Source organism: Gorilla gorilla, chromosome 7 (genome assembly GCF_029281585.2).
Source record: "Gorilla gorilla gorilla isolate KB3781 chromosome 7, NHGRI_mGorGor1-v2.1_pri, whole genome shotgun sequence".
In the NCBI taxonomy this organism is placed as follows: domain Eukaryota; kingdom Metazoa; phylum Chordata; class Mammalia; order Primates; family Hominidae; genus Gorilla; species Gorilla gorilla.
Window position 1 is genome coordinate 104,944,812 of NC_073231.2, and position 12,721 is coordinate 104,957,532.

The 12,721-nt window shown below is 35.8% G+C and overlaps 1 protein-coding gene across 35 annotated transcripts in view; it reads left to right on the forward strand.

Moving 5' to 3' along the window:
* The window catches only part of VPS13B (vacuolar protein sorting 13 homolog B), an 869,944-nt gene that overhangs the window by 108,877 nt on the left and 748,346 nt on the right, over positions 1–12,721 (forward strand). For all 35 annotated transcript variants that reach the window (XR_008667630.2, XM_031013639.3, XM_055348088.2 and 32 more), the window contains exons 9-11: positions 10,745–10,840; positions 11,127–11,249; positions 11,708–11,845. Coding sequence is in view for 34 of the 35 variants with exons in the window: in XM_031013639.3 (XP_030869499.3) it covers positions 10,745–10,840; positions 11,127–11,249; positions 11,708–11,845 (357 nt within the window). In the remaining variant the exon portion in view is untranslated. The remainder of the gene's footprint in view (positions 1–10,744; positions 10,841–11,126; positions 11,250–11,707; positions 11,846–12,721) is intronic.

Sequence of the window (12,721 nt, forward strand, 5' to 3'; positions counted from 1 at the left end):
ATTTGAGATGAAGATGAGGAATTTAGTTTTGGATAGGTTTAAGATGCCTGCTGTATATTTAAGTAGAGTAACTTAGTGGACAGTTGGATATATGGATCTAGAATTCAGATTAGAAATTTGCCTAGGTGCATATATTTGATAGTCATGATCATATTAAGACTGAAATTAGTGTAGAATAGAAAAAAGAGGTTCTGGAGCCAAGCTCTGGGGCACTGTGATGATAAGAAATTGGAAAGATGAGGAAGAAATAGCAAGGGAAGCTAAGAATAAGTGATCAATATTGTAGGCAGAAAACCAAGAGACTGGAAGGTAAGTACCATAAAGGTTTTAAAGAGGAGGGAGTAGATTATTTGTAAGAATGGATCCTTGGATTTGACAATGTGGAAATTACTGGTGATTTTGAGCAGAGCAGTGATATGACACTGTTAGAATCTTTGTTGGAGTTGATTAAAAGCAAATGGGAAGACTGGTAGAAATGTAAAATAGTGTGTCTGCTGTGGAATATAGTTTGGTGGTTCCACAAAAAATTAAACGTAGAATTACCATATAATCTAGCTATTTTATTTCTAGATATGTACTCAAAAGAATAAAAAACTGGTATTCAAACAAATTGGTGAACATAAATGTTCACAGTAGCACTATTCAGTGATCTCCCAAAATGGAAACAATCCATATGTTCATCAGTGGATGAATGAACAAATTGTGGTATATACATACAGTGGAATAATATTCAGCCATAAAAAATGAAATTTTGGCCAGGTGTGGTGGCTCATGCCTATAATCCCAGCACTTTGGGAGGCTGAGGTGGGTGGATCACAAGGTCAGGAGTTCGAGACCAGCCTGGCCAACATGTTGAAACCCCATCTCTACTAAAAATACAAAAAGATGGGCATGGTGGTGGGTACCTGTAATCCCAGCTACTCGGGAGGCTGAGGCAGGAGACTCGCTTGAACCTGGGAGGCGGAGGTTGCAGTGAGCTGAGATCACGCCATTGCACTCCAGCCTGGGCAACAAGAGCAAGACTCCGTCTCAAAAAAAAAAAAAGGAATGAAGTTCTGATGCATGCTAAACATGAATGAACCTGGAAATCTCTATGCTGAATGAAATAAGCCAGACACAAAAGGACAAATATTGTATGATTCCACTTAGATGATGTTCTCTAGAGGGACAGAACTAATAGGCTATATGTATGTATGAAAGGGAGTTTATTAAGGAGAGTTGACTCACACGATCACAAGGTAAAGACCCATGATAGGCCGTCTGCAAGTTGAGGAGCAAGTAAGCCAGTGATGGATCAGTCCAAGTCCCAAAACCTCAAAAGCGGGGAAGCTGACGGTGCAGCTTTCAGTGTGGGCCAAAGGCCTGAGAGCCCCTGGCAAACCACAGGTGTAAGTCCCAAAGTCTAAAAGCTGAAGAACTTGGAGTCTGATGTTCAAGGGCAGGAAGCATCCAGCACAGGCGAAAGATGAAGGCTGGAAGACTCAGCAAGTCTAGTCCTTCCACATTCTTCTGCCTGCTTTATCCTAGCTGTGCTAGCAGCTGATTAGATGGTGCCCACCCAGATTGAGGATGGGTCTGCATCTCCCAGTTCACTGACTCAATTGTTAAACTCCTTCGGCAACACCCTCATAGACACACCCAAGAACAATACTTTGCAGCCTTCGGTCCAATGAAGTTGACAGTCAGTATTAACCATCACAGATGAGGTATTTAGAATAGGCAAAATCACAGAAACAGGAGTAGAATAGACATGCTAGAGGCTGTAGGATACAGGGGAGTTGAGTTAGTGCTTAATAGGTTCAGAGTTTCTGCCTAGTATGATGTAAAAGCTCTGCAAAAATATAGTGGGGATAATTATGTAATATTTTGTACTAAATGCCACTGAATTGTATACTGACAAGTGGTTACAACTATAAATTTTATTATGTATATTTTATGCAAAAGGACAGATGAAAATGCAAATGGTAGTCGAGTAATTGTTGAAGAGTACAGAAAACTCTTTCAAGACAGTTTTGTTATAAAGAGCACAGAAATGGGGAAATAGCTGGTTGGGGTTGTGGAGCTAAAGACTTTTTTTTTTTTTTAAAGATGCAGGTAATTATAGCATGTTTGTTTGGTGATAGGAGTGATCTAATAGAGAGGAAAAAATCGATATAGGCAAGAGGGGGAGAATTGGCTGGAGTAATATTCTTGAGTGGATAAGAGGGCTTGGCACCTCTTGTAGAGATGGAAAGTCTGATGACCTCTAATGGGACAATAGGTCATTAATTCATGATAGCAGGAAAGAAAGCAATGTGATCTTGCACCCACATAAGTGGTTTGGTAGAAAAGGTGGTAGCGGTTTTTGAAAGTTCTCTTTGGATTATTTTTTTCTTTAAATAGTTCTCTTAACTCAGAGTAAACATGGGGAAGGAGGAGAAGCTTTGAGGAAAGGGAAGAAGGTATAAAATTGTCATCTTGGGGAGGATGAGGAGTAATGGCCTTTGAATATGTATGTTCACTAGGGACACTAAGGACCTACTACACAAAAGTGATCATGAATTTGAAGATATACCAGTCGTTGTGGTTGTATGTATTTTCTGGTCATATTCTGCTGCTTTAGTTAGGGTGATGGTGAAAATAATCTGGAGGACAAGATCAATGCAGAAGAGGTGGTCAAAAAACTGAGAAATCAGACTTTTGGAATGATCATCTCTCTGGATATTGAAATCACCAAGGATTATGACAGTGGTAGTGTGGGACTGAATCCAAAATTAAATCTTCAGACAACTAGTAGAATGATGTGGGATTGATTTATGAGTCTAAGAAAGAGGGATAATGGGTCTTACAGTCTGTTCCATATATTTTGCTATATTTTGAACAATGCTGATGTAAATGTTCTGGTACAGATCTTCTGACATATATATGTGGAAGAGTTTCTTTGGGATATACTTCTTTTTCTTTAAAAATGTTATCGCCGGGCACAGTGGCTCATGCCTATAATCCCAGCACTTTAGGAGGCCAAAGCAGGCGGATCACTTGAGCCCGGGAATTCCAGACCAGCCATGCAAATATGGTGAAACTCTGTCTCTACAGAAAAAATACAAAAATTAGCTAAGCAGGATGGCGTGTGCCTGTAGTACCAGATACTTAGCAGGCTGAGGTGGGAGGATTGCTTGAGCTGGAGGGGTGGAGGTTGAATTGAGCTGAGATCATGCCACTGCCACTGCAGCCTGGGTGACAGAGCGAGACCTTGTCTCAAAAAGAAAAAAAAAAAAAAAAAAGAAAATTATATCTGGGTTACCAGGGACTTTTTTGTAGTCGTTTCTGGTGCTTCTCCTCTTCTGTCTGACCTTTAAATGTTGGCATATAGGGCTTGGTCTTTGACCCTCTCTTCTTTTCTATCTACAAACTCCCAAGGTGATATAACTCCATCATGATATAGATGCTGATAGACTACCAAATTTGTGTCTCCACTTTTCACTTTTCCCTGAGCTCTAGAATTCAACTGCCTATTTTATATTTCCACTTTCATATCTGATTGATACTTAACACATAGAAACAGAACTCTTGATTTTTCTTTGCAGTTGTGCACCCCCACCCCCACTATTTTACCTTTCATTAAATTGTAACATTATCTACTAATTTGCTCAGGCTTAACATTTATCAGTATCTTTTCTTCTCCCACCACATCTAATCAGTCAGCATGTTCTGTCAGCTGTACCTCTAGGATGCAGTCATTTCTCATCAGCTTTATTGCAACTTATAGACCAGTAGTTTTCAAACTTTTTGATCTCAAGGCTCCAGGAAACCTTTGCATTCTTAAAAATTATTGAGAACTCTGAGGAGTTTTGTTTATTCAGATTATATCTACTCATATTTATTGTATTAGAAATTAAAACAAATCTTAAGAATATGTATATATTAATTTATTTTAAAATGAATTTATTATATGTTGATGTGAATATCATTTTATAATAAAAGTAAAATTACTGTATTTTAAAAGGTAAGAAGGGACATGCATTGGTTTTATTTTTGTAAATATCTTGAATGTCTGGCTTAGTAGAAGATAGCTGAATTTTTGTGTCTGCTTCAGTATTTAGTCTGTTAGGACATGTTTTAATTAATGTATATGAAGAACATCTAGCCTCACATAGATATTTATTTGGAAAGGAAGGGGTATTTTAATAGCCTTTTGAAAAATTTTGGATATTCCTTTTGATATTACACTAAAGCTCATTAAGTGGTAATTTTAAAAGGTTTGTTGGGCTGGGCATGATGGCTCACACCTGTAATCCCAGCACTTTGGGAGGCTGAGGTGGGCGGATCATGAAGTCAGGAGTTCGAGACCAGCCTGGCCAACATGGAAACCCTGTCTTTACTAAAAATACAGAAATTAGCCTGGTGTGGTGGCAGGCGCCTGTAATCCCAGCTACTTGGGAGGCTGAAACAGGAGAATTGCTTGAACCTGGGAGGCGGAGGTTGCAGTGAGCCAATATCGTGCCATTGCACTCCAGCCTGGGTGACAGAGCAAGATACTGTCTCAAAAAAAAAAAAAAAAGATTTGTTGTTTCTTCAGCACTTAGAAATTGCCTGGTATGTTTTCTACAAATATTTATTTTTTTAATAAATATGTGCATCCATCCATTATCCATACATCTGCCCACCTTTTCATCTGCTTTTCAGTTTACAAAAATTTATGGACTCATTTTTCAGGTTTTGTTTCCTCTCCAATTTCATTTTTTGTGGGTTTATTATTTCATGTCTGCATTTTTGTAAAGGAGATAAACCCATGTGAAATGAGCTAAACTTTTGAAATAGTGGTATAGGTATTATTCCAGGCAACTTGTTACATTGTGGGGTTGTAACAGTGGAAAAAAAAAAAGTTTCTGTTCCCATGGTTTTAAATTTAGCGTAGATTTTCTTTGTATTAGTACTAAAGCTACACAATTTATAACTACAACAGATGGCAAGTTATAAAATACTTTAAGATAGCCGGACGCAGTGGCTCACGCCTGTAATCCCAGCACTTTGGGAGGCTGAGGCGGGCGGATCATGAGGTCAGGAGTTCAAGACCAGCCTGGCCAATATGGTGAAACCCTGTCTTTACTAAAAAAAAAAAATTTACAAATAAATATTAAAGACTTTTATACTTAAGATAATTCAATATTTTCTAATATGACAAAAGTTGAAAAATATAGAGAATAAATTTCAACTAAAGTTTGTGACATAGCTTGATTGATTTCATTTTTTAAAGTTTGGGCGAAAATTATAATGCGTATATTAGCTGTACTATTTTAACATCATTATTCTCAGTTCTACTGAAAAAAATTATTTTTGTAATTGAATTCACTGATTTAGCATTGATTAAAGGGATAAGGATTCATCTTCAAAATTAAAACATAATAAACTAAGATATTAAAAAATATAATAAAAAGGCAACTGTTGACAAGTATTGTTGGATATATTGTCAGTTTTTTTAATATCAAAAGTCCTGACATATAGCCTGGGCAACATAGTGAGACCCTGTCTGTACAAAAAATAAATAAATAAATTAGCAGGGCATGGTGGCGCTTGCCTGTAATCCTAGCAGTTTAGGAGGCTGAAGTGGGAGGATTGCTTGAGTCCTGGAGTTTGAGCTGCAATGAGCCATGTTTTCACCACTGTACTCTAGCCTGGGTGACCAAGCAAGACTGTGTCTCCTTAAAAAAAAAAAAAAAAAAAAGTCTGACATTTTGTAAAAAGAAAAAAAAGATATATTGTCAGTTTTAGATGATTGGAATAAAGCACTTATTTTTGTGGAAGATTGTGAGGGAAGTCAAGGATTTCAAGTTAAGTACCATCCTTTCTGGTGATTTTTTCCTGTTTAGTTTTAAATTTGAAATTATTCTGATATATTTCTGTTAACTTGATTGTTGAGAGGAATTATATTCAATGGAATCAGTCAAAATAGGCATTTATCCAACCTGGGCAACATAGTGAGACCCCATCTTTATAAAAAAAAAAATAGCCAGGTGTGGTAGTGTGCACCTGTAGTCCTAACTACTCCGGAAGCTGAAGTGGGAGGATTGCTTGAGCCCTGGAGGTTTTAGGCTGCAGTGAACCATGATTGTGCTACTGCACTGCAGCCTGGGTGACAGAGGAAGACCCTGTGTCAAAAACACAAACAAAGCGAAACAAGAACAAAACAAAATAGTCATTTGTGTATAAAAATTTTATAGACTTTTTGGGCAGTATTTGTCAATAGTTAATATATCTTTTTATAATTTTAGAACATTTATGTTTCTTAAAGTTTGCTCTTAGGGAAATACCTTGATATTAAGGAGGAAAGCATTAGAATTCATTGCTCAGCTTAGATTTGAAGAATGTTTGGAATTAATTTCTGGTTCATATTTTTGTTAAGAAAACAAGATCATGTTTCTACATTAGCATTTTGAGCAGTTGATATCAGTCCAGCAAAAATCATGCCAAATTAAATCTAGCATTTTTCTAAGAATGTTTAAAATTATTCTTGTAATGTTCGAGTCCTTTTTTTTTTTTTTTGAGACAGAGTCTCACACTGTCGCCCAGGCTGGAGTGCAGTGGCGCAATCTCGGCTCACTGCAAGCTCTGCCTCCCGGGTTCACGCCATTCTCCTGCCTCAGCCTCCCCAGTAGCTGGGACTACAGGTGCCCGCCACCATGCCCGGCTAATTTTTTGTATTTTTTTTAGTAGAGACAGGGTTTCACCGTGTTAGCCAGGATGGTCTCGATCTCCTGACCTCGTGATCCGCCCACCTCTGCCTCCCAAAGTGCTGGGATTACAGGCGTGAGCCACTGCATGAGTCCTTTTAATCAATTAATTGCTTTTTCTCTATAATAATTGTAGACAGCTGAAGAGGGATCAATTTAAAAAAATTCAAGTTTACTTCAGTAATCATTCTAGATTACAGAATTGTGCTTTAAAATAGCTACATTGTATGTATCAGTACTAGAAACATCCAGGAAATAGAAGTCTACATTACATAAAAATATAAAATATAAAAAGCTTTATTATAAAGAATGAGAATAATTAGTTGATACTCAATATAGAGAAGTCACTGTGCTTAAAATTGTAACTTTCTAGTTCAATAACTTTTATTAGGCCTAAGTTAAATATTAGTTTTTTTAAAAATGTGAGCTTTGACTTTGCATTTAAAAGTGATGAATATATCTATGTTGTAAGAATGAGGGGAAGTAAATAATTGGCAAACACATGCTGAATACCTTTTTTAAAAAAGTAACCTTTTCTTTTTGGAATAATTTTAGAGTTACAGACAGGTTGCAAAGATAGTACAGAGAGTTCCCTTATGTTCTTTACCCAGTTTCCCTTATTGTTATGTTATCACAGTATATTTGTCAAAACTAAGAAGGCTTCATTGATGCATTACTGTTACATTTTGAACATTAATTGAATTTCATGATATCTTTTTTCTGTACCATGATTCAAACCAGGATACCATGTTGCATTTAGAATAGTACTTTTGTAAAATAATTTATTTAATTTTTGAAACATATAAATAATATGTTGTAAGCATCTGGGGAGTAAGAATTTTTTGTTTTGTTAATATCTAGATTAGTACAGGTGTACCTCAGAGATATTGTGGACTTGGTTCCATACCACCACAATAAAGCAAATATAGCAATAAAGCGAGTCACAGAAATTTTTTGTTTTGCCTATTGCATAAAAAATTATGTTTGCACAATATTGTAGTTTGTTAAGTGTCCAACAGTATGTCTAAAACCACTATATATACCTTAATTAAAAATACTTTATTGTTAAAAAATGCTAACAATCATCTACACTTTCAGCAAGTCATAACTTTTTGCTGGTGGAGGGTCTTGACTCAGTATTGATGATTGCTGTCTGATCAGGGTGGTGGTTGCTAAAGGTTGGAGTGGCAGAGGCAATTTCTCAAAATAAGACAGCAATGAAGTGTGCCACGTTAATTGACTCTTCCTTTCATGGAAGATTTCTCTGTAGCATGGGATGCTGTTTGACTGAATTTTACTCAGAGTAGGACTATTTTTTTTTGAGACAGAGCCTCTCTCTGTCACCCAGGCTGGAGTGTAGTGGTATGATTTTGGCTCACTGCAACCTCCGCCTCCCAGGTTCAAGCAATTCTTGCACCTCAGCCTCCTAAGTAGCTGGGACTGCAGGCATGCACCACCACGCTTGGCTAATTTTTGTATTTTTGGTAGAGATGGGGTTTCACCACGTTGGCCAGGCTGGTCTCAAACTCCTGGCCTCAAGTGATCCACCTGACTTGGCCTCCCAAAGTGCTGGCATTACAGGCGTGAGCCACTGTGTCTGGCTTCAGAGTAGAACCTCTGTCGAAATTGAAGTCAGTCCTTTTCAAACACTACTGCTGCTTTCTCGACTAAATATATAGAACATTCTAAATTCATTGTCATTTCAACAGTGTTCCCAGCATCTTCACCAGGAGTAGATTCCATCTTCAGAAATCACTTTCTTTCTTTATCCATAAGAAGCCAGTCCTCTTCAGGTTCCACTTCTAAATCTAATTCTTTAGTAGTTACTTCCTCCACCTAAGTCTTGAATACCTCAAAGTCATCCAGGAGGGTTAAAATCAACTTCTTTCAAGCTCTTGTTAATGTGGATAGTTTGACCTCTTTCTATGAATCATGAATGTTCTTAATGGAATCTGGAATAGTAAACCCTTTCAGGAAAGTTTTTGATTTACTTTGCCTAGATCCATCAGAGGAATCACTATCTATGGTGGCTATAGCCTTACAAAATGTATTTCTTAAATAATAAGACTTGAACATCAACATTACTCCTAATCCATGGGCTGCAGAATGGATGTCATTTTAGCAGGCATGAAAAACAATATTCATCTCCTTGTATGTCTCCATCAGAGGTGTAGGGTGACCAGATGCATTGTCAGTGAGCAGTAATATTTTAAGAGGAGTCCTTTTTTTTGAGAAGTAGGTTTCCATAGGCTTAAAATATTTAGTAAACCATGCCATAAACAGATGTACTGTCATTCAGTCATTTTTTTTTCCATTCATAGAGCACAAGCAAAGTAGATTTAGCATGATTCTTAAGGGCCCTAGGATTTTCAGAGTGGTAAATGAACACTATCTTCAACTTAAAGTTACTAGATATGTTAGCCCCTAACAAGAGCATCCGCCTGTATTTTGAAGCTTTGAAGCCAAGCACTGACTTTTCCTCTCTAGCTCAGATGACATCTTCTTCCAGGAGAAGGCTGTTTGGTCTGTGTTGAAAATCTGTTGATTAGTGTAGCCACTTTTGTTAATTATCTTAGCTAGGTCTTCTGGGTAACTGCGTGCAGCTTCTACGTCAACCCTTGCGCTTTTATGGTATGGAGACGTCTTCGTTCCATAAGGCTCATGAACAGACCTCTGCTACTGTCGGACTTTTCTCCTGCAGCTTTCTTACGTCTATTAGCCTACATAGAATTTAAGAGTTAGGGCTTTACTCTGGATTCAGCTTTGGCTTAAGGGAGTGTTGTGGCTAGTTCGATTGTCTATCCAGAACACTCAAAATTCCTCCATATCAACAGGCTGTTTTACTTCCTTATCACTTGTGTGTACAATTTTAATTTCCTTCAAGACTTTTTCTTTTGCATTAATGACTGGGCCAACTGTTTGGCTCAAGATGCCTACCTTTTGGCCTGTCTTGGCTTTTACATCCCTTCTTCACTAAGCTTAATCATTTCTAGCTTTTGATTTAAAGTGAGAGACAGGGACTCTTCCTTTCACTTAAATACTTAGACCATTGTAATATTACTAATTAGCCTAATTTCAATATTGTTATGTCTCAGGAAATAGGCCCAAGGAGAAGGGAGAGAGGGGAGTGGCTAGACAGTGGAACAGTCAGAACACACACATATATCAATTAAGTTCTCAGTCTTAAATGGGCGTGTTCATGGTGCCCCAAAATAATTCCAATAGTACTATCAAAGATAACTGATTACAGATCACCATAACAGATAATAATAATGAAAAATTTTGAACTATTGGGAGAATTACCAAAATGTGACACAGAGACACAAAGTAAGCATGTGCTATTGGGAAAATGGTGCTGATAGACTTGATTAATGTGGGGTTGCTACAGACTTTCAATTTGTAAAAAGTGCAATATCTGTGAAGTGAAATAAAGCAGAGTGCAATACAATGAGGTTCGCCCCTACTTCTTATCTAGCTGGCTTTCAATAAGTATTTGTTGCATGATTGAATGAGTCTATGAGATTTTGTAGGAAACATCTTTTGAAAAGAAATATGCTTGATTCTATTTCCTTCATAGGAACTAGAAAGAGCCTATTTTATCTTTTTGCATTTCATCACCACTTTCTTTTTTATTTCAAATAGTGAGAAGTCTTGGAAATGACTGAAACTACATGTTGTTCAGTGTTTTGTTGAATATAAAATGAGCTGAGGTTATACTATATGTAAATTTTTGGCAGAATACATAAATGATTTTGTGAGTATGGGACTGTTATTGCACACAGCTTTCACTTTTTAAAACAATATTAAGAAGGAGTTTAAAATGTATTTAAATTCTCTATATACGTTGAGACTAGCATATTCAACCTTTATACCATGGATAATCTACAGCTGTTTGTTGCACCTGCTTTCCTGCTTAATAATTAAATTTCCTGAATCTTAAAATTGGCCTTGTTTTAATCAATTAATCATAATAATGACAATTTATTGCTCTTTAATACTAAATTTGATTTACTTAATATTCTTATATTTCTTAGCTCACAGAAATGCAAGCTGAGAGTAGTTATTACAGTCCACAGAAAGTAAAATCTAAAGAAGTATTGTGTTGGGAACAAGAAGGAACTACAGTTGAGGTAATCTTTCAATATTGAACCTGTATTTTTAAATATTTGGTTCTTTAATATTTTATAAATACCTGTTTTTATCAGATGTAGTGTATTTAAAAATACAAGTAAGATGTTTGTTTCTTATTTTAATAGTTTACTATCTCATAGATAGTATAAATAAATAGTATAGAATAAATATAAAAATGACATAATTCTAAAGATGTTTAACTAATTTAGAAATTCTACAAGGAAAGCCTCTAACATTTTTATTAAATTCAAGTTCTTAGTTCTAATGTTTCCTTTCGTCTTATAGGCCCTTATGATGGGAGAACCTTTCTTTGATTGCCAGATTGGGTTTGTTGGTTGCAGAGCCATGTGCCTTAAAGGAATTATGGGTGTTAAAGATTTTGAAGAGAATATGAATAGAAGTGAAACTGTAAGTCCCTTTCCTCCATCCTTTTTTGGATAGGATATAGGAATAATTAAGTGCTTACTGAAGTGTTTAACCATATCATATCTGTTAGACTGTATATATCTCAGACTTGAGAGAGGAGCTTTACTATTTCTCCCTGTGTTTCACCTGCCAGAAATTATAGATCTCAGGGGAGTTTAGAAAGTTGGTAGCACCTAACACCTGGACAGTAGTTCCAACTATTTTCTAATCCATGAATCTTTCTTCTTTTTTGTTCATGGCAGTTATTTGGAGTTTCCTTTCGGTTTGTAAAAATGATCTTTGGCAAAATAGTCAATGAAAGTGGAGCAGCAGCATTCCTTATCTTTCTGTTTTAGTGATTTCTTTTGACTAGTAAATGGGCATCATAAAATCAAGGTTTTATTTTGTTTAACAGGCTAATGGTTTTTCTTCCTGTTTATAAATTTTGCATTTGTTTTCAGGAAGCCTGTTTCTTCATTTGTGGTGACAATTTGAGTACGAAAGGTTTCACATACCTTACAAATTCATTGTTTGATTACCGAAGCCCAGAAAATAATGGTACTCGTGCAGAATTTATCTTGGATTCAACTCATCATAAGGTTAGAGAATATATATTTGAACCAAATTCTAGGCTGTGTTTGGGTGGACACATTGTATGAATACTTGTGATTTCTAGCTTTCTTTTCAAATAATACCTTCTGAATGCTAATTGTTTATTAAAACATTTAGCATGCATTTATACAGTATACATGTAGAAATGTTTGAGGAGTGCACAGAGATCTTTTATTGAATATGTAAACATATTTTGCTTATTTATGCCCTGCTTCAAAAATAATCGTGGAGGAAACATGTTGAATTACCTCTGTTAATTTTTGTTACTTTTAATGTGTGGGATTGATGTAAAGAAATGAGGAATTTACCTTTTTACTATGTATACTTCTTACTGTTTTTTAAATGTAAGAATATATTAATATGTTTATGGAATATTAATACATTTATGAAATCAGTTAAAAATTCAGATAATTACCTGAAGATTAACGCAATAGGATAATTTACATTTTACACTTTTTTATCAAGATTTACTTCCATTGTTAAAATATTTAATGTTGACTTGCATAATTAACAAACATTTAGAATATTTCAGTGTATCTTTAGTGTTTGAATTGTTTCATGATATGAAGTATTTAAGGATTAATTCTATTTGAGAGTATACATTATTAGACAGTTTTGTGATAGTGATAAAGGTCAGGAGTGTACTGTCTCCTCCATTGTAGGTATTTATTAACTAGACATGATTAATAAAGTGGTCAAAATGTCTCATAAAAGTATGGATGTCTTTTTTGTGTGGTCTGTAATAGATGGAATATTACCTTTCTTAGAAGTAAATTCTTGGAATAACCTCTGTTCTTTTGGTCATCCTTTGTGTTGTTATACATTCTATATAAAGATATGTGTCTAACCTATCAAGCTTTAAG